Source organism: Cyprinodon variegatus, unplaced genomic scaffold (genome assembly GCF_000732505.1).
Source record: "Cyprinodon variegatus isolate N-32 unplaced genomic scaffold, C_variegatus-1.0 Scaffold709, whole genome shotgun sequence".
Taxonomy (NCBI): domain Eukaryota; kingdom Metazoa; phylum Chordata; class Actinopteri; order Cyprinodontiformes; family Cyprinodontidae; genus Cyprinodon; species Cyprinodon variegatus.
The window spans coordinates 302099-321598 of record NW_015151162.1 but is presented as its reverse complement, the minus strand read 5'-3'; the positions used below and the strand labels follow the sequence as shown (position 1 = coordinate 321598).

Here is a 19500-nt window from a genome sequence, read left to right as displayed (position 1 = left end):
TTGGACATCTGTTTTGGATTCCCGTTCATCTCCTCCATCAAGAGGTGTTTTAGCCCCCCTGGCAGCTGTAGGAGCTCTCTGGGAGAAGTGAAATCTGGGCACCTCAGAGAACTCTTCTTGTACTCTATAAATCACTTAAAGGCTTATCTCCAAAATACATTACAGATGTTATGTTATTTTATCAAGTGTCCAGACCTATCAGGTCCTCTGCATACCCAGAACTGTACCTAAACACGGAGCAGCAGCTTTTTGTCAGGGTTCTCGTATGTGTGTGTGTGTGTGTGTGTGTGGGTGTGTGTGAGTTAGGCATCCCTTCCAGAGAGGATCTTTGTGGAGAACCTGGGTAATCTACACAGAGTGCTGAGCTTTAACGAGCAGCAGAGCCTTCACTCAGTGCTAGTTTCTTGTTGTTGTTTCCTTGCTCTCTCGTCTCTTACTCCGCAAATTTGTTTTTCTATGATGTTCTTTGGATTTTTTGGTTTTGCTGTATTTTTGTATTTTCCTGGATTTTTGTCTCATTTGCCTGTGAGTCCTTCATTAAATCAGCAATACTTATCTCTGCATTTGGGTCCCCAAAGCCTCCACCCAACCTGACATTTTAGTTCTGATACTCAACTAACCTGGAAACACACAAAAAACTGTACAAGCACTGAATCACCCAGTTGTTTTAACTTAAGAAGGAAAACCTCTTTGTTTAGAGTGGACTTTGACTGTGTTATTTAAACAAAATTGGTTTTCAGTCAATTTTTTTTTATATTACCAATCATTTTATTCCTATTTTTTTACAGTCTTATATTTAATTTGTATTTAGATTACATATAAAAATTCAGTTTTATTCTCTTTAATTATTCTCGTTTAGGGTGGCACAGTGCTGTGGTGGTTACCACCATCGCCTAACCGCAAGAGGGTTCTGGGTTTGAGTCCCAGGGGGAACCGGAACCTTTCTGTGTGGTGTTTGCGCATTCTGCCTGTGGCTGCATGAGTTTTCTCCAGCTTCCTCACACAGTCTAGGCACTTGAATGTTCCAAAATGTCCTTAGGAGTGAATGTGCATCTCTGTGCCCTATGATGGACTGGCAGACTGTATGGGGTGTACCCGATCTCTTGCCCATTGACTACTGGGATGGGTTACTGACATCCAGCTTTTTTGAGTCATTTGCTCTGATGCCGTTACTCGAGCAGATGATGGCAGAAGATCTCACACTCTGTAAAACAGGGTTCCTTAAGCCTCGTCCTCAGGGCCCACTGTCCTACATGATTTAGGTGTTTCCCTGCCTCCTACCACCTGACATGAATGTAAAGGTGATAGATGAGAAGGTCTCAATGTTTGTAAAGCAGTAATGATGATGAAAGATCTTTATCTAGGGACACAAAAAGTGTTTCCATTCAGCAGTCTATTTAAAAAAAATCATAATGACTTTTAGTAATTCCTGCTGACATTACAAACAAAATCTACACCGACATTTAAGCCTTGATAAAGATGCTGTTTTCATGGTTATGGAGTATCTTCTTTCACACAGTCTCCTCTTCTCTAAGTGTTGTCCAATATCTTTACCTCTTCCATAGTGTGGTAATGTGGCCTTTTTAAGTTATTGCATGTTTTCTAATTTTGGATTTTCTTTATTTTTGAACTTGTTTGACAAGTGCAACGTTTCAAAACCTCTTTTATATGCTAACTATGCAACTTTGGTTGTCTAATCCTTACTAAGCCATCTTGTTTCTGACTTGTTTAAATAATACCTAGTCCAATTTCTTTTACTGTGAAAATGAAACCTGTTAAACATGCAGCGGTTCCAGGTGCTGAAATCCCAGTTTTGATACCTTTCAGGCGTTAAACTTCAACTGCTAACTCAGAAATTGAGCTGTTAAAATGCTATTTTTTTCTAAGCTATGAAAGTAAGTGTAATATCACTGCTAATGTCTCAAAAGAAATTACTGAACATATCACAGAATGTAACTGTTAGGAAGGACATTCAAGTGTATAGGAGCTCCAGATCTAAAATAAAAGTGTAATGAATGATTTAAAGGCCTATGTTCATCTGTTTCATCAGCTCCGAAGAGGCTTGCACGTGCTGGTTTTAAATTATGTATATTATGAACAGAACGGTGTCTTTACATTCAAAGAGTTTAAGATTATTTAATAACTAGTAAAACTGTTACCACACGCAATAATAGATTAATTGTAATAAGGTTGAATATGGAAATAATTCAGCTGTAAAATCATCAATTCATCCATATTAATCCAATTTTTCCTTAAAGCTCTGCTTGAATTAATTTTCCAATTTAAGATGACTTTCAAGTAATATTATGATATGATCCCATTAAGGAAGAAACATTAGAACTGCAGTATTTAAAAGCCAGAGGTACTACATTTTATAGAGGTCAAAAAGGGATGTTCTGGCATATTCAATCAGTACTTTTTGTATTAGTATACATATTTATCTCACCATTTGTCTCTATTTATCTCACCATTTGTCTCTATTTATCTCACCATTTGTCTCATGGGTCCGTTGTTGTTACACATACAAGACTGAAAACCTATAAATTACTCTGCACCCTCTTTGCATTGTATGTTTTGTTATGTTTTTATATACCGGTATATTTTTTTATTTGTTCATGTATTTTGGCTTTTGAAGTGCCTTGTAAGTACTCTCTGAAAAGCCCTTTAATATATTTATTTTAGTTGCTCACATACTGTATTGAAATGCATTATAGTTGTACAAAATTATCCTGACATATTCAAGGAACCAGTTTCTCTATATTGTATACCCGAACTGTTAAGACAAGATTAGTTAAAGAAGAAAAAGGAAATAATGAGAAAAAAATGTAACTGAAAATCTTTGATTGCTTCTAACTGCATTGCATCCCCCAAAAATTATATTATATATAATTTGATATTATTATATCTTGTACCTATTTCTGGTTGCACTGAATTTACTTAGTTCAAGTGACAGAAAATATCAAACCTTAAATGTCTGGTTTAAACATTTTATTGATTCATCTGAAAAAGACAAATACTATTATATAAAAATGCTAATATAAGTTAATATTTTTTTCTGGCCTGCTGTTAAGACACAGCAAAGAAAAAGCATGCTTTTAGCTTATGATCATCTCTCACCTGTAGCCTTACAAATACTCACTATATGACATCAGCAATTCAAGCTTTGAATTAGTTCTAATAAATCTAGTGATTAAACAGCTTAAAATGTGTAGAAAAGAAATATATAATGTGCTTCAAGTGCACTGTTTTTGATATTCGATGTAATAATGTCACATTCTGATAACTATGATAACAGGTTTGTTCTGATTACCGAAGTAAAAGGGCTCTCAACTGAGAAATGTTTTTAACAAATGGTTGTTTTCTTGTGAAACTGCACACTTTAGGGGTCTTTAATTTCATTGCACCTGCATCAGCTGAATGACTGCTGGGCCACAGTGACTCACAGAGACACATTAGGCACAGGTGACTAACATGTGAAACAACTGGGTAAAAGGAGTTTTCTCTAAATGAACACTTTATCTAACAGTAAAAATATGATCAGCAGGAGAATTGATGCAAAACACATTTTCTTATATTTACTGTCATAGCCGTTGTATTTAAAGCTCTAAATGAAACTTCTGATATAAGATTGGAATATGATGGCAGTTTAAAAATATAGAGCCCTGGAAAAGTATTCATACCCCATGATCATATGTCCATTTTTCAGCTTCTATCCAAAAACTTTTAGGTACCGTAGTTTTGTGGCACTTTATTCAAATAACCAAAACAAAATGCCAAATTTCAGCCTCTGACAAATGGAGACAGAGGGCCTCAGTAAACAAAATTTAGTCTTTTCACCGACCCTATTGGATTTAGCTTTTGGCTTAAATAGGGTCCCCCTAATATGTAGATATCCTTTGATGTTGGTGGTCATCATGAGCAGCCATTTTGAAGGTTTTTCTGTCCCTCTAACCAGCTATGGATCTCTCCTAAAAGAAGATTGTCCCACAGTATGATACTGTCACCACAATGTTTCATGCTGGGATTTCAGTGTTTTGTGGAATTTTAATAAAGGCCAAAATGTTCACTTTTTGTTCCCATCTAACAAGAGCCCCTCTTTCCATGTTTGCTGGTTCCCTCCTTGACAGTTTGTGGCCGACGTTAAATGAGACTTTTGCTACTTTTATTACACATTGGCTTTACTTCTGCATCTTTAAAACTAAGAGCTTCCTTACCAATATACTCTCTAATTCTAGGTGTGGATCTCTACAGCTCCTCCAGAGATATTATGAACCTCTTAGCTGTTTCTCTGATTTTGTCTTTTCATCTTTGTAGACATTAATGCCTCAATACAAGCTTGGAGTTGTTCCATCCCATCTTTGTTTTCATGGACTTAACAGCTATCTGAAAAGCTATCTTTCATCTTTATGCTGTGTTTTCCACTGTATTCTAACAATCCTCTGAGCTATTCACATAACAGCTGCTTTATGTCATGATCTTTAACATAGAACCCTCCCCCCCAAACTACATTGAAATTTGTGATTTTCTCAAAACATGTAATAAGGTAAGAGGTCTTTGCGAGGCATTGTAATAATTGGTCATTGTACCAAATATAAAATAGTGATGTTGCAAAACTCTGACTTTACATTGAGAAATTAATATTTAAAAAAAATAAAATGTTGGAATATTGTTTGATAAATGAAAGAAAAACAAACAACGGATAAAAAGAAAAAAAAACATATTCTATGTAAACTTAATGACTATTACTCAAACTACTTTCAGTTAAAAGGTTAAAAGATGCACAAACATCAGCATTTTTTTTGTTGTTTTTTTTTCAATTTTGTTTACAACTTATTCCTGTAAAATCACCCATGGCTAATCCAACGTGTCCGGCTCAGCATCCATGCAAGTTTCCCAGGGATTACGAGGCATGTGGGGCATGGAGATAAGAAGGAGGGCAGCTCCACTGAGGATGAGGAGGGTGAAGGAGGCGCAGGCACAGGTAAAGGACCAGGAGTAATAGTATTCAATCCAGATGGTCTCATCACTATCAATCATTCGCTTGACAGACTGACGCATCACCTCCACGGAGATAATAATGCAAAGGCCTATAAGCAAAAACAGAAATACTTTTGTTGTTTTTTTTCACAGCTATGATTGTAAACTCTATTATATAGGGGAAACATGATCATATGAAGCTGTATTATTAGCAATATCTGACCTGCAAAGGCAAAGAACATCCCCGCAGGTCGCAGCAAATAGTCTCGCCCTTTTCCAAAGGAAAAGATCACACACAGAGTTCCCAGGATCATGAAGAAGAGACTGAAGATGGCGATAGTTGCAGCTGAGATATTGTACTCTTAGGATAGAAATATAATTAAAATGAATTAGAAATCAAAGGAAGATGCATAGCTGATATCAAGATATCAATAAAATACAAACAGGTTGGAGAAAAGTGAATTAGCGGTAATGGACAAGACATATAGGCATAATGTGCCCATTAAAAATTGAGACTGTTTAGGATGATGACTGATTTAGTTTAGCACTGAGCTGAGTTATAAACCAGATAATTAGCCTTTAAATAAGCCCCACTTTAAAAGAAAACAACAACCGACATTTATCCAAACCGGCAATAAACTATTTGCATGACAGACAAGATGCTGCAGGCTTTTAACAAGATGATTAGGACATGTCTTTCCCCCTCCCGCCTCCTCCCCTTTTGTTTGTTTCTTAGATGAAGATAATCTTCTTTCTGCTTCTCAGTAACGCTTCAGCTGAGATAAAACTATCTTATTTCTCCTCACAAATCCAACTCTTCAGACGTATCTGGTATAAAATATCCTCACATTGAGTCTCTAAAGTGCATCCTAGGCTACTTATTTTTGTTGGGAATTCTTTGTTTACTCTTTTAATTTTATTTATAGGTAACATTCAGACAACAGACATGTTTAAATCTGTGCAACTCAATTTTTATTTACAGTAAAGGTTTATGTTCTGGCTTTTACTGTAGCCCCAAATACTTTTATAAATTCAATTACATGTACCCATGAAACAAACGTTTACATCCATGAGAATGGATGAGTAAAATGTTGAAAATTTTAAAGTAGTTAAAAAAAAGAAATATTTGTTCTCTTTACTTTACTTAAATAGTAATATAAATGTTTTTTTTGTGTGTTTTTACCTTTTTTTTAGTTTTATACAGATCAGACAGATCAAAAAATAAAAAATGTGGAGTTCAAGTGTTTGATATCTAAATAATAATACTTGGTTACCTCAAAAAGCACAGATTAATGTATAAAATTATATTTTTAGATATAAATACATAAAAACATCTTCCATGAAGAAGGTTTATCTTCATGATATAGTTATCATATATAATCCACATCTAGGAAAACATTTGATATCACTTTAGCTTTGCCTAAAACAGGGCATTGTCAAACACCTTTGTAAATAAAACAACAAAAAGCAAAGGGTAGAATGAAGTAGTTAAAGCCACTTGTTTTACATATGGAAACATTTTCACCTGTGGGGAAATGGATAACATATAGAACATTTTTAACAACACAATTTAGTTTTTCATGCCTAAAAAACATCTAGAAAAAAATGTCATATGTTGGAACAATTCAGTATCTGAAAGGCTTTTATTTGCGTTTCGTTTTACCATATGATATAAATCCCAAATGTGAAAAAAGGAATACTTTACTCTAATAAAAGCATTATAAACCTGGTAAAAATATTTTTTAGAGAAATTATTATAAATACAAGCAGTCATCTTAAAGGTTAACTGTTTTGTCCTTCCTTCTTTGCCTTTGTACTGTTTTAACAGAAATGGCAGCAGTTTGCTGATCAACATTCTGGAAGTTTGACTCCAACTTTCTTTATCAGCATCCTTGGAGAAGATGTTGAACCCCAAGTTACCTTTGCATGGCTGTGTGAAAGACTTGTACTAATGAAACTGCTTCATAGGGTTAAAGGATTTTACATATGATTTATCAGGTTTTATGTGTTTCACATGACATATATACTGATCAAAATATTCGAAAATCACATTCTCCAAATCATGACTTTTATCACTCACTTGTGTTTTTAAAAATATGATGTTTAAAAATTTTTTTCAATAAATGACGATTTTATAGAAAAATACAAATAGTTTTAATATTGAAAATACTGTTGTTTAAAGACTGAAACGTATCAATTCATAATATTTCACAAGCATTAAAACATGAATCTTTGGACTTACTTCAAACTGGGAATGAACAGCGTGGCAGTTAATTCTTGCTCAGAGTTTTATTCCTGTTGGATATTAGAACTTCTCGCTTTTTGGACCAGAAATAGGAGACAGAAGGTTTACAGCACCAAGCACCCATCCCTTAGAGCATGTGTTGTCAAAATTCATAAGCAAATAACTTATCAGATTTGTTCTGGCTGGCCTATCTTAAATTCTTTTTTTTTTTTTTTATAACATTCTAATCTATTACAGTTACGGTCTTGGATCTGTTAAGTTTTCTTTTGAGTAGTCGGTTTCACTTTGATAAATGTTTTTCCTTGTTTTCTAGTTTTATTGGGTTCATTTCCTATATATTTGAGTTCTTAGGTTTTTCTTGCTTGCCCTCTTTTGTTGGTCCCTTTTCCCTAGCTTCCTTCTAGAAACCTCTGTTCACACCTGCTCCCAATCAGCTCATTAGTCCTGTCTTTGTTCAGTCTCCCATATATACTCTCCCTGTGCAGTTCCTCAGTGCTGGTTGCTCGTCTTTTCCTGGCCCCCCCTTGTTAGTCTTTCTCATTAAGTTGTCTGGTTTTTGGTTCCATGTTTTGTTCTTTGGCTTTTGGATTTTTCCCTCAGTTATTAGACCAAACATCTTTAAAAAATGTATTTTTTTGCACAGTTAGATTTTTATATATATATATATATATATATATATATATATATATATCTGCTTGTGTCTCGCCAAAGGTCAAAAATCTAATAATTTCACAAAAACATACATATATCATGTTTATAATGTTGAACTAAAGCAAAGTATTAGTTTTATAAAGTAGTTGACTCCAAATCGCTTTAGTCCTAAATGTGGCACAAATTTGTTTTTACCATATTTAATGTTTGTGTCATAAAGAATCACTTGATCATTTAACTTGTGTCTTCCAGCCTCGATGCTCTTTTTTTTCTCTTATTTGATTGGATGCTTCAGTGAATGACTCCGCATTGACAATGTGGTACTGTGATAACTTGTCTTAGTTAGGGAAGATATACACGCACCTTTCTGAGTCTTTACTTCAAAAACCTCAGCTTCTTCACCCGATGTGAAGTGTTTGAAGTAGGAGCAGTTTTTTGCTGCAGCGTAAGAGATGGTGAGGGCAATGGAACGAAGAGAACAATAAAAAAAACAAAGGAAGAGGGAGAGATATTAAAGTTTGGCACTACCAACCATTCTGTTGTAATGTAAACATTCAATAAAGGTTAGCTTAAACTTATACAAACATTAAGACTCAAAATTCTGTGCAGCAGCTTAAGTATTATTTCTTGACCTTTTCCCATGATCTCACCTTACAGCCACAACCATTAATATATGTTACTTGTATCTTCTATGCAACAGACCTATGAGCTCGTAATATGCATCAAGCCATTTAGGCAACCGAGTACAACAGAGTGGAATAAGGTTCGCCTGTTACCCTGAACACACCACATCCATTGCAAGACACTGGTGGCAGCTTCATGATGTGTGGATGCTTTTCTCCACCATAAACAGGGGTTGCTTGGAAGAATAGAGGGCAGTCCTGGAAATCACTTCTAGACAAGGAACATGGTTTACATTTCAGCAGGATGATGACACTAAACATAGATATAATACATCTTCACGTATTATAACAGCACAGACAAAGTCAAGACTAAAATCCGCCCAAAAAATCACCAGAAATACTTGAAAACTGTAAACGAGTGAAAACTGGGAACATAGATCAGTTCACAAGGAATCACAGAAGATCAGCTGTTACATTACTGAAAATATTCATCTTTTGAGAACATTGAAAGAATAAAATGCCCTTTGGAGAGAACTGACTTCCTCAACTTGAAATAAAGCATCATACATAGGGATCTTCACATCTTTCAAATAAAAATGTCCTTTAATGCCTCCCTGGCTTTTCCATTTACGGTAACAAACTTTACTTATCTTTAAAAAAAAATAATAATAATCCTTGTTCCGTCCGTTGGAGGTACTAGGGACCTAATTCTGACTCAGTTTTAAATCCATTCTCTATTGACTGACCACTATGGCCTCCGCCTTTCAGTTTCAGAAAATACTCAGCTTGGTAACCTCACAAGTTAAATAAAAAACAGGAAGAGAGCTGCTATTTTCATGTGTTCCCACCTTGGTCAATCAGTTCTTTCAGCAAAGGGTGGAAGTTTTTTTTTTTTTTTTTTATCTAACTGAGCTTTTGAACACACATCACCATCAAACATTGCAGATGCTCTTGTATAGTAACTGCAAGAAACACCATGCCCTGTGTCTATAAAGACCTTTTAATGATCACCAATAACCAATGTCAAACCCTTTTTACCTTTTATTAGAACACAAGAGAAACAGGCATCATCACAATTACTTGTCTCTAAGTTTCTCTTTCTTTTTTATGATTTTCTGTGTTTTTTGAGAAAGAAACACATAAAAGCCTCAAAGTGAGTTAGATTACTGAAAAACAAAAGGACAGAAAAAAATCTTTTCAATATCCATTCTGAAAATATTAGGACACAGTAGTTTATTTGCATATACGAATATTTACCATAAATTTTTGTATATTTTAAGTCTTTTCCAGCTGCTGGATACCCCATATGGAAAATACTTAATGCATTTTTTGCAGCTACTTATGCATTTTTAATTACTTAAACAAAATTGTTTAATTTTAGCAGAGTAGAACATGAACCGATTGTGCAGCTAAAGTAACTAAACATGCAAAATGTGCAAAAATGTATGTGCAAAAATGCATGAAATAGATTTCATCAGTTAAATGTACAGGTAAAAAACGTGATTAAACAACCTTTCTACAAAAAAGCTGTTATGCTGAATGAAGCAAACAGTTCTTAAGAATGGGTCATATTACTTATGGGAAACAAATGCTGCAAGATTTCAAGTTTTCTCAGCCTGTATCAATCAAACACCATTGAAAGATTAACTAAAGCTAATGTTGTAAGTCAATCCTAATGGAATTTTTGAAAATCTTTTGGCCTTAAACCACATTTTATGCCTTCCAAACCTCTATATTTATAAAAGAAAATGGCAGATCCTCTTTGGCTGTCTGATCACAGAATGTCTAACACTCTTTCAAAATCACAGCAGTGTTGCTGTAACTTGCTATCATTTCAAAATAAATCAACCATGTTGCCTTGATTCCAACCTACTCTAGTCATATTCATGAAAAATAATTATGCATTTTCTGCATTTTGCATGCTCAGCCATCATTCATTTGACCATAATGCTTTCTCCATAGGTATGAAGAAGTGATTCCTGGAAAAGCGTTTATTTTCCACTCATTCATCTATGTAACATCTTTAGAGGCATCTGAGAGCAAATGAAAGGTTGACGAGGACCTAAAGGCCAAGCAAGTGTTCCTTCAGTTTTCCACATGCCATCATTTTTTCCTGAGATTAAACCCATAAAGCACACAGGTGCTTTCTCTGGCCAAATAGGGACAGACCGAGTTTGTGTGTTGGCGTCTGTGCGTAGTGTGTGATTTTGAGTGTGTGTTTGTCTGTCAGCCCGGCAACAGAGGAGCTGTTTGTTAACTAGGATGAGAAGGAATCACTAAAAGGGGTAACCTAGCAACAGGCTGCTGCATGTCCTGGCTAGTCCTATCAGTATACACATTTAAAGGCATATATAAAGAAGGCTGTGCATACATGTTTCTATGCATGAGCATGGAAAAATGTGTGTGTGGGGTGTGGACATGCAGGAACTCCAGAAAACTCAACACAGAGCAACAGAGATGTGTAAATATATTATTTTCATTCATCTTTTCTTATTTGCCATCTGCACCTCTGGGGCCAGGCTAATCTACACTAATATGTGTTTGGATTCAGCTATATTGTTTTCTCCAGACTTTATGAAAACAATTTTCTGCCTAACACACAGATAAGAAAAAATCATTTTGGAAGAGCTCTAAATGATAAATGATTTTTATGTTTATCAAGATTATTAAGCCTGAGGAAGCAAGTGGAAGGAAGGTCACGTGGATGTCTGGAATTGCATCTGATAACTGCTGAGATTGTCTTTAAATTCCACTCAAAATCACAATCCTGAGACCATATTTGTCCCTTAAGATGAAGCTTAATTTGAATGTATCATTCAAGTCAGAATATAGAAAATCTAAGGATTTTATAGGTTTTTTAAATTTTTGATTTTAATCTGCATAAATTGAGTTAATAATAAACATTATTGATATTTGCAAGAAACAAAATATCAAAGCATCTGAAACTTGTAGTCAAATCAGGCTTTAAAATGCGTTTTTGTTTTTTTGCTCTTACTGAATGTGTTTCTGGTATTCTGATATGTCAAATGTAGTTTGTTGTAATACATGCAGCAAACACAACACTTTAACAAGCAGTGTACCAGAAAAAGTATAATAGAGATTGATCAGAATCTGATCTCAACAAATTGAATCAGCTGCCTTCACTCTAAAATCAGAGCTACTCTTTTACAACGTTTTGTTGACTTCAAAACCATTGATGTATGAAATTGTTAACTATGCAAGAAAGAATTGGGGTGTAAACGGGTTAGAACCCAGCTCTGTCCTTCTCAGTCAGTGTTAATAGGGCTAGTTTAGTGATAGTTTCTGGGTATAGCAGCCTTGTTTCTGTCAGTGAGCATCAGGGCAGCTGTGGCTACAAGGACTGACAACTTTGATTAAAAAAAAAAATTTAACGTTAAAGAAGCAAGGGGTCTTGTTAGAAAAATGCATGTTATCATTTTATTTAAGTTACAAGCATTTGGCTTGCTAGGAATGAATTCTGTTCAACAAATAGTTCTCCCAGAATAGGAAAAATCACGCTCAGTCCAGGATGTGCGGTTGCAGCTGACTCGTCATCACCTGCAATATAACTACACAAGGAACTGTCATGCTCTATCATGTGTAAACCTCTGACCCCTCCTGATAACATCAGACCCCTCCTGGTAATGTTTGACCATTCCTGTTATTCATTTGAAGTCCAATAATAAAAGCAGCAGAAAAGTGAGTTTCTCGTAGAGTTGCGTACCGACTTTTCAAGGGGTCTTATCCCAGGTCTGTTCTCCCTCTCCCTTTTCTGCAGAAAAGAATACTTGCGTTGTTTGGTTTCGTTTCTAGGACAATAAGGGGTTAATATACTTGACCCTATCAGGTCTTGTGTTTCACAATATTTTATCGTCAAGTAAAATCTGGAAAGTTTGCTATGCATCGGACTTTAGTCAACCCTCTAGGAAGTTCTTGAAAACACAACATAACTCTAAGTTAGTCAGAATAGATGAAGAGCATCCTCAAAAATGTGTTTTCATGTTAAAATTGAATTCTTGTCTGAACTTGAGTCATTGAAAACCTTAAATAATAATAATACTAATAATAATAAGAGCTTGGATTTGCGATACTGTTTATTCACAAATATTCTCTAACCAACCTCTAAAGATTTCACCAAACATCTGTATTTATACAATAACTAAGGTAAGACATTTTAAAAAGCAACTGGTTGCAGTTTTTTACTAAGGTTTATTGAAAGAGAAGGTGAAATCCAAACCTATATGACTCTCTCAGATACTTCTTTTTGAAATTAGAAAAAATAACATTGTTTTTCTGCTACCTATCTATTACAGAAACAATCCCAATACTGTTTTCCAGTTTTTATTTTCCTTTAAAGTGAGATAATATGAAAAGATTTATCGTTTATGAATAATTGTAAAAGGAACTACAAATACTTTATGGCTTTTTTCTGCGATTTACAAATAACATTAAATGAAAAGAGGAAATGTTAAAAAATAATAATTTATTTTACTGAGCAGAAGAAACACTATATGAAAGTCAGTTTCGATTTTGTTTGTTTTTAAAGTTTAAAGCTGTACATCACAGAAATATTTTCCCTATTACTTGATTACCTTTCTTAGTTTTATACTGAATATGTAAACAAACTTACTTAGAAAACAAAAAGCTCATGATTGAAGCGCCAAACATTCAACATATAGTGCAAAGGAAGACATTTGGGTCCGTAACATCGACCTTGCAGTCTTGCTAATGGAGAGCTTTAGTTCCAGAGGGAGGGTGATTAGAGCAGAGTGTCGCCTGTCATTTTAGTTTCACCTCTTTCTATTAAACTGTTGAGTCCTCTCTTTGATGTGAAGTCTCTGATTCACCATCTTTCCATCAGTATCGCTGCTTTATTCTGTCTTCATTTTCCTCTGTTTCTTCCTTTCTCTGTTTTGAAGGACATCGTTTCAAGTCTGCAAGGAGGTTCTTACACAGAACAACTAACTAGTTCAGGGTGGGTATGAAAAGCATGCACTGTGGTATATGAGCAGCTATTCCACCAAGAGCTCTGATAACTGGGACAAAACACATGCAAAAAACACCTTTTATGGTGGTTAAGGTTTAAATGTCATCATCACAAACATATTTACTCTGTATATTACTGGTGATTAAGAGAGTTTTTAAATTTGAAAGCTGCACACATGTTGTGTCATGATAGGCAGAGTCCAGGGCTTCTCTTGCTCTATTTGTTTGCTCCACTCTAAACAGTAAGATGCCAGAACATAGAGGGGAAATAATTGGGTGTATAGAAGGTGAAAAGGCTCAAGGGGATATTGGTGCTTTTCATTGTATAAATTCTAGATATCATCAAAATGTCTTGCTGAAAAAGTAGAACAGGAAGTGGGAGATGGTATGTGTAAAATTAAGTTCTGGGGATATTTTCTTTCCACTAAAGGTCTAGAAAGCATAATGTCTATCCACCATGAAAACATGTTTGATAATAAAACTGCCTCTGTTGCCTCTTTGAGCACATATGCATATGAACATGCACATGCACCCTAAAGCTCCATTTATGCTCTTTATTTCCCAGCAGTGCTACGCGCTACGCTCCATAAAGGGTTTGTTTGACTTTTACAGCACTCAAGCTGTCATGCGTCATTTGTGGAAAGCTAATTTAGAAAGCCGTTTGGGTTCACAGTTTAGTTGCTGTTGTTACACAACCACTTATCAAATGCAGTGTAGATAGAAATTAGTGTTTATGTACAGTGCTCTTCACAACTAACCCCTCATCTTTTAGAAAAGATGATAATTTGCATTATTAAGTCCAGTCACTGCTCCATATTTTGGTATATGATTCAGGAAGGTAGCAGTCAGTAAGAGCACACATCAGTCGTCTAGCACAACACTTTGCTTAAAGACAAAAACTGTCTACTTAAGGCAAATAAACTAAGAAAAAGCTGGCTTTAAACCTGTTAATGTTGGATTAAAATTTTGTTCATTTCTAGAATAAAACAAGTACCTTGTAAAGTAGAGATATTAATTATGTGCTTAAATAGTTAGCCTATTTAACCAAAAGACGATAAGACAAAGTTCATTGGGTCCCACTTTAAATAGAAAATATTTATTTTCCTTTCTATTTTTTTAACGGAATATCAAAAATCTGGTTCCTCAATTTAGGCTTCTTTAAATCCTATAACTGAAACCATTGAAAATTATAAATCTTAAACTAATTAAAGCAACACTCCACAACTTCTTACCCAAGTGTTTGCTCTAATTCAAGTATAATAAATGATTTTTCAAGTAAATGTATAGCGCTTGGTGCCTATTGATGCTCTGTGTGGACTGCCGTTTAAAAAAAAATGTTTATGTGACATGAGATGGTCGGATCCATCGCTTATTGAGTCATGTGAAGCAGAGCACCGCTTTGTGGCAGTCAGGGCTCCCCTTAAACACAAAAGCAAACTAAGCTAAAGGTTGTTGTTCAATAAAACAGACATGGCCTTTACCTGATCAGACATATCTTTGGTTCTATGATGAAGGATTCATTCGAAAGGTAAGAAGGTGGCCTCGCCTTTAAAAATAACTCAAGGACTTCTCATTCTGTTGGTCCCTAAGAGATCAATCAGATTCCAAAACATGGAGTGAATGAATTTGTGACTATAGCTGTGTTTCTATCGAACTTTTAAAAGTTCGAAAAAAGAAAAAGCAAATTTGTGGTGTTTCCATTTGGTTTAAAGCAAATTAACCAAGCACAGCTAATTTTAATGTCATCATACGTAGTTGTCCACATTACATCCCACATGGCTGTAATGAACAGGAAGTAGACGCTGCAATCTATCGCTGACCACAGATCAGTAACGGAGAAAAGTTTTAATGAATGTGTTGCTGTTGAGCAAACTGATCTTAAAGAGGCATTATGTAAGTTTTTACTAAGAAGAATATCTTAAAAATTGCCCTTTTATTTCATCCTTTACAACTGAGACATTGTTTGATATATACAGTAGACGGACACCTCAGTAGTTCAGTGCTGATGCATCTATAAGCATGTTGCTTATTTTCCTGAATTTACTTTGGGTCGGAAGTTCCTGCACTGTTTTGTAGATGTAACGTCGTGTCATGTCAGGTCCTTTGCGCATCAGCTCTTTTTCTCAAAAGCCAAAAAACACTTCAAGCAAACATGAAAACATTTTTGGGGATTATTCTGATGTGATATTTCAAAATGTGCAATATAAAAAGCAAATGTAATCACACCTAATGTGGGGCCAAAGGTTACACAGAGCTGCTTAAAATAAATATACATTCAACATAAAATCATCAGTTTAGATTTGCTTGATCATTCTAAATATTTTAGAGCATAAGCTAAAGCTCAATATTTAAATTTTTAAACCTTAATATTTATTCCAGACTCTTTGAAAACTGACAGTTAGCCCATTTATGGTATTGATTGGAAGCCATTGAAGCATCTAAACTCTATTTGTCACTCATCTACCTGCTCTTTCATCAAATAGTTGTTCTGGGGATCATGTTAGCAGTCTGTATTAGGCAGCTACATCAACACAACAGGTTCATTCAAGAATGACTTCCAGAACAGAAAAGAAAGAAGAATGGAAGTGGTCAGCAGTAAACTGATCCAGTTTGAAAATGTTAACAAAAATCTTAGCAACACGTGGATGTTTGCAGTGAATCATGGCAAGCCCTAGTCGACAGGATACCATTTGTGTGGCACAGCCTTAGCAGTTGGAACTGGAAATTCCCCAATCACACTTCAGCTCAAATGCATGACTGTTCTTAGATGACAATGAATAATTCAGGACATTGCTTGGTCAGTGTTTAACCCCAATGTGAACCTGCTTGATAATACAGGAGTACTATTTATACCCTCTCTATTGCAGAGCATTTATCCATCCGTGAGTTTCCCATTCTAGCCAAAATGTCTTTAAAGTTTCCACTTGAGAGTAAATGAGCGACTGAGCTTTTTCCATTTATTTGTTCCTCTCTCTGTAAAATATGCCACAGAATCTAAGCAGCTTTTAAACAGCACTCAAAGCGTGGTTGAGATGAAGCAAAATGGAATAAAAGTTTTTTGAAAAAGCCTAAGACAAACCACAGATTCCCTCATGGGAGTAAATTAATTGCCATTTGAGTCCCATAAGCATTATGCACTACAATAACTTAGGAGTTATTTGAAATGTATCCTCTTAAAACAACAAATCCATAAAATAACATTTTTTTAATGTTAACTGAGGATAAAGGCTCACCACAAACAGATAAAAGTAAATCTAAAACGCTGTACTTAAACCCTGCCGGGTAACTGAGTAAATAAAATGCTAAGTTCTTCTTCCTTAATCAAGAATATAATTAATGCATTTAATGTTTTTTTAAACTAAATTATTAATGAAAAATTAACACAAGATGAGAGAAAGCTACTTGAAATCAGCACACAACACAACCAACTCTGAGTTATGTTGCAAGATAATAACATATCTCTTGTCAAATAAATATTTTAAAGATTTTGAAGCACTTAGCAGCCAATTTTACCTCCAAGCATAGTAATAAGTTCATTAAAGGAGATAAAAATGAAGAAAATCCTTTACGTTTACTGCAATAGAGGTGCATTTATGCTCACTAAGTTAGCACACCAACAATCAGTTCCTTTTTTTCCAATCACCGAAAAAAAAAAATATATATATATATATTTTATCAAGAGTGGTTTATTAGGTTTTTCCATCATCAAACAGATGATGAGTTTTGCAATAAACAAAGGATAACATAGTGGAAATGTACCACATTACTACTATAAATTGCAGTGGATGATGTCTGGTGAACAGGTTTTTAATGGGTTCAAGGCATGTTAACGTGAGGTCATCTAAATTCATAAAGGGTTGACAAGACACAAAAATGTTCTCCTACAGTATTCTCAGTCCCTTGGCCTGAATCCCACATCAAACCCATGGAGTGAAGCTGGGGAGAACCACATACTGTACGTATGAGGTAGGACTCTGGAAAATCTAGAGGCTCTGCTAATATTATGTTTTTATATTCTCCAAAGGTGTAAAATATTAAACTAGCAGGCTAAGACTAATTTTACTTTGATTGTTTTCACCCGTTTTCACAGAGGAATTCAATGTGAAGGGGTGCTTGGTCTTTATAACACCTGATTAATTTGTCAAACTGGACTTTTGAGTCTGTCAGTCATCATTTCTGTATCTTGTAACCAACAGGTGTCTGGCGCATCCTGATAAAAAAGATAAAAGTCTGCTTTGCTATCTAGGGTCTAACATCATCTGATCTTTCGACATGTTGATAAGAAGAAAGTACCGAGCCATCTCACTTCTTTGGAAGTATCCCTTCCCCATCTGATGTTCGTTCCAGAAGTTCTCGATGTCTCCCTCGTATCCCTGCCCACGTACACATCTCTGCACTGTTCTCTCAATTTCTTTCATTTCTCTTGAGTCTCCCAGGTGTACTCTAACTCATGGGCTAGGGCGGAAAGCCACACTTCATTAAAGCATGTACTGATCCTGAGGTGCTGGAGGAGCCAGAGGCAAAGTCAATGACAGAGTCAGATTGAAATGTCTCAGTTAGGCTGCAAGGCACGCACACACAGCCGGGGGCCAGGAGACATGGTTTTACCCAGGGGCTTGCTCTGCTAGGAGAGAGCCCTCATAATTAAAGCTACACAGATCATTTTTGGGAAAATCTCTCAAAGATGCAAGCTGATTTAACATTTTTGTTACTTACTGTATGTAATACCATCCAATTGTGTAGAAGAACCATCTTTATATTTGACTGAAAGAGCTTTCTTAAAGTGTTCTTATTCTAATTTTATATGAAGTAATAAAATCTTTCAAAACTTGCACTCTTAAAAGTTTCACAATTTGTTTGATCAAAGCCTGTAATGAATCTGTCAAATGTCATGAAAAGGGGGTCAAGATCTTACATATTTAGCCGTAAAACAAATCCAACAATTCATCAGTCTCATGACGAACACAAAAGACCTCTTCTTTCTTGAGCATAATGCTTTCAAACAATAATGTGTTTAATTAATGGTCTGTTTGGTGGCTTCTTCTGTCGAAGATGATTCATGAAGCTTTTAGTTCCAACACTCATACATGTTTGTGTTCTAGAGAACTTCTGAAAACGTGCCAGCTTATGTGCCAGTGCAAAGGAGGAAAAATCAAAAGAGGGGATAAAGCCACATAAGAGGAGGCTTAATTCAATGCTGCATGCATCCTATCAATAACTCAAATTCCCTCGGAATTTATCTAATAAAAAGCTGTTGAAGAAAAAATGGTTAGTAATATCAATCACTTTTTTCAAACAAATCTTGTCACTAGTGAAGTATATATCTCGTATATAAAAAATGTAAAAAGTCCTTTTCTAGTAATGCAACAACTCAGACTGAAAGTAAAATTTTTCAGCTGTGTTAAAGATTAAACACAGCTTTTTGATATTAACCCCATGCACAAATAGCTAAAGATATTCACACATCAAGTTTTAATCAATTGATATGGGATATTGATGCTTCATACCTCCTGGTAAGCTGATTGGGCCGCATCCTTTGCCCTGAGGGTCTTCTTTAACCATGAAGATGCTCTTTTTGCAAAGCCTCCAGAGGCCAAAATGGGCTGCCTCACATGTGGCATTGAGACGCTCCACCCGGGGACTCAGGACGGCCCAGTGGTCGGTTACCACTGCAGTCAGCATCGCAAGCATGCCGATGATTATCACCACAGATGTGATCTTGACCTTTGTCGCCTGCTCCTCGTACATATTGCTGCTCCTGGTGTGCGTGTGCCAAGCCTTGAGCGTGTGCGTTTGTGCACGTGTTTGTGTCAGCTGTGCGAGGGATTGCGTAGACCCTGTTAAAAGTTGCTCCTGTTCTTCTTAGTCTTCAGTCCTTGACAACCAACATTGCCTCAAGATGTTTTGTCGCCTTCACTACACCGCTGATGTCCTCTCTTGTGTCTCCTGCTCTTCAAGGCTCTTTTTCTTTCTCTGCCGTGTGCCTAGTGGTTGGTAAAAAGAGGCCAGATAACAGTG

The 19500-nt window shown here is 35.6% G+C and overlaps 1 protein-coding gene across 1 annotated transcript; it reads right to left on the bottom strand.

Moving 5' to 3' along the window:
• Nucleotides 1–4854: 4854 nt before the first annotated feature.
• LOC107097600 (voltage-dependent calcium channel gamma-1 subunit-like) lies at nucleotides 4855–19352 on the bottom strand. The gene is made up of 4 exons (XM_015394803.1): nucleotides 18990–19352; nucleotides 8237–8311; nucleotides 5201–5338; nucleotides 4855–5087 (listed from the first exon to the last, which is right to left on the bottom strand). The coding sequence occupies exons 1-4, from the start codon at nucleotides 19228–19230 to the stop codon at nucleotides 4855–4857; spliced, it is 687 nt and encodes a 228-aa protein (XP_015250289.1). The 5' UTR covers nucleotides 19231–19352.
• Nucleotides 19353–19500: the final 148 nt, after the last annotated feature.

What these genes read in the sequence shown, in the direction of transcription:
- LOC107097600 (XM_015394803.1), bottom strand. Translation starts at nt 19,230, where the DNA reads ATGTACGAGGAGCAGGCGACAAAGGTCAAGATCACATCTGTGGTGATA. An exon ending in CCCAATCAGCTTACCAGGAG is followed by an intron (nt 8,312 to 18,989) that starts GTATGAAGCATC and finishes CTTACGCTGCAG; the next exon opens with CAAAAAACTGCTCCTACTTC. An exon ending in GATGTTCTTTGCCTTTGCAG is followed by an intron (nt 5,088 to 5,200) that starts GTCAGATATTGC and finishes TTTTGCTTATAG; the next exon opens with GCCTTTGCATTATTATCTCC.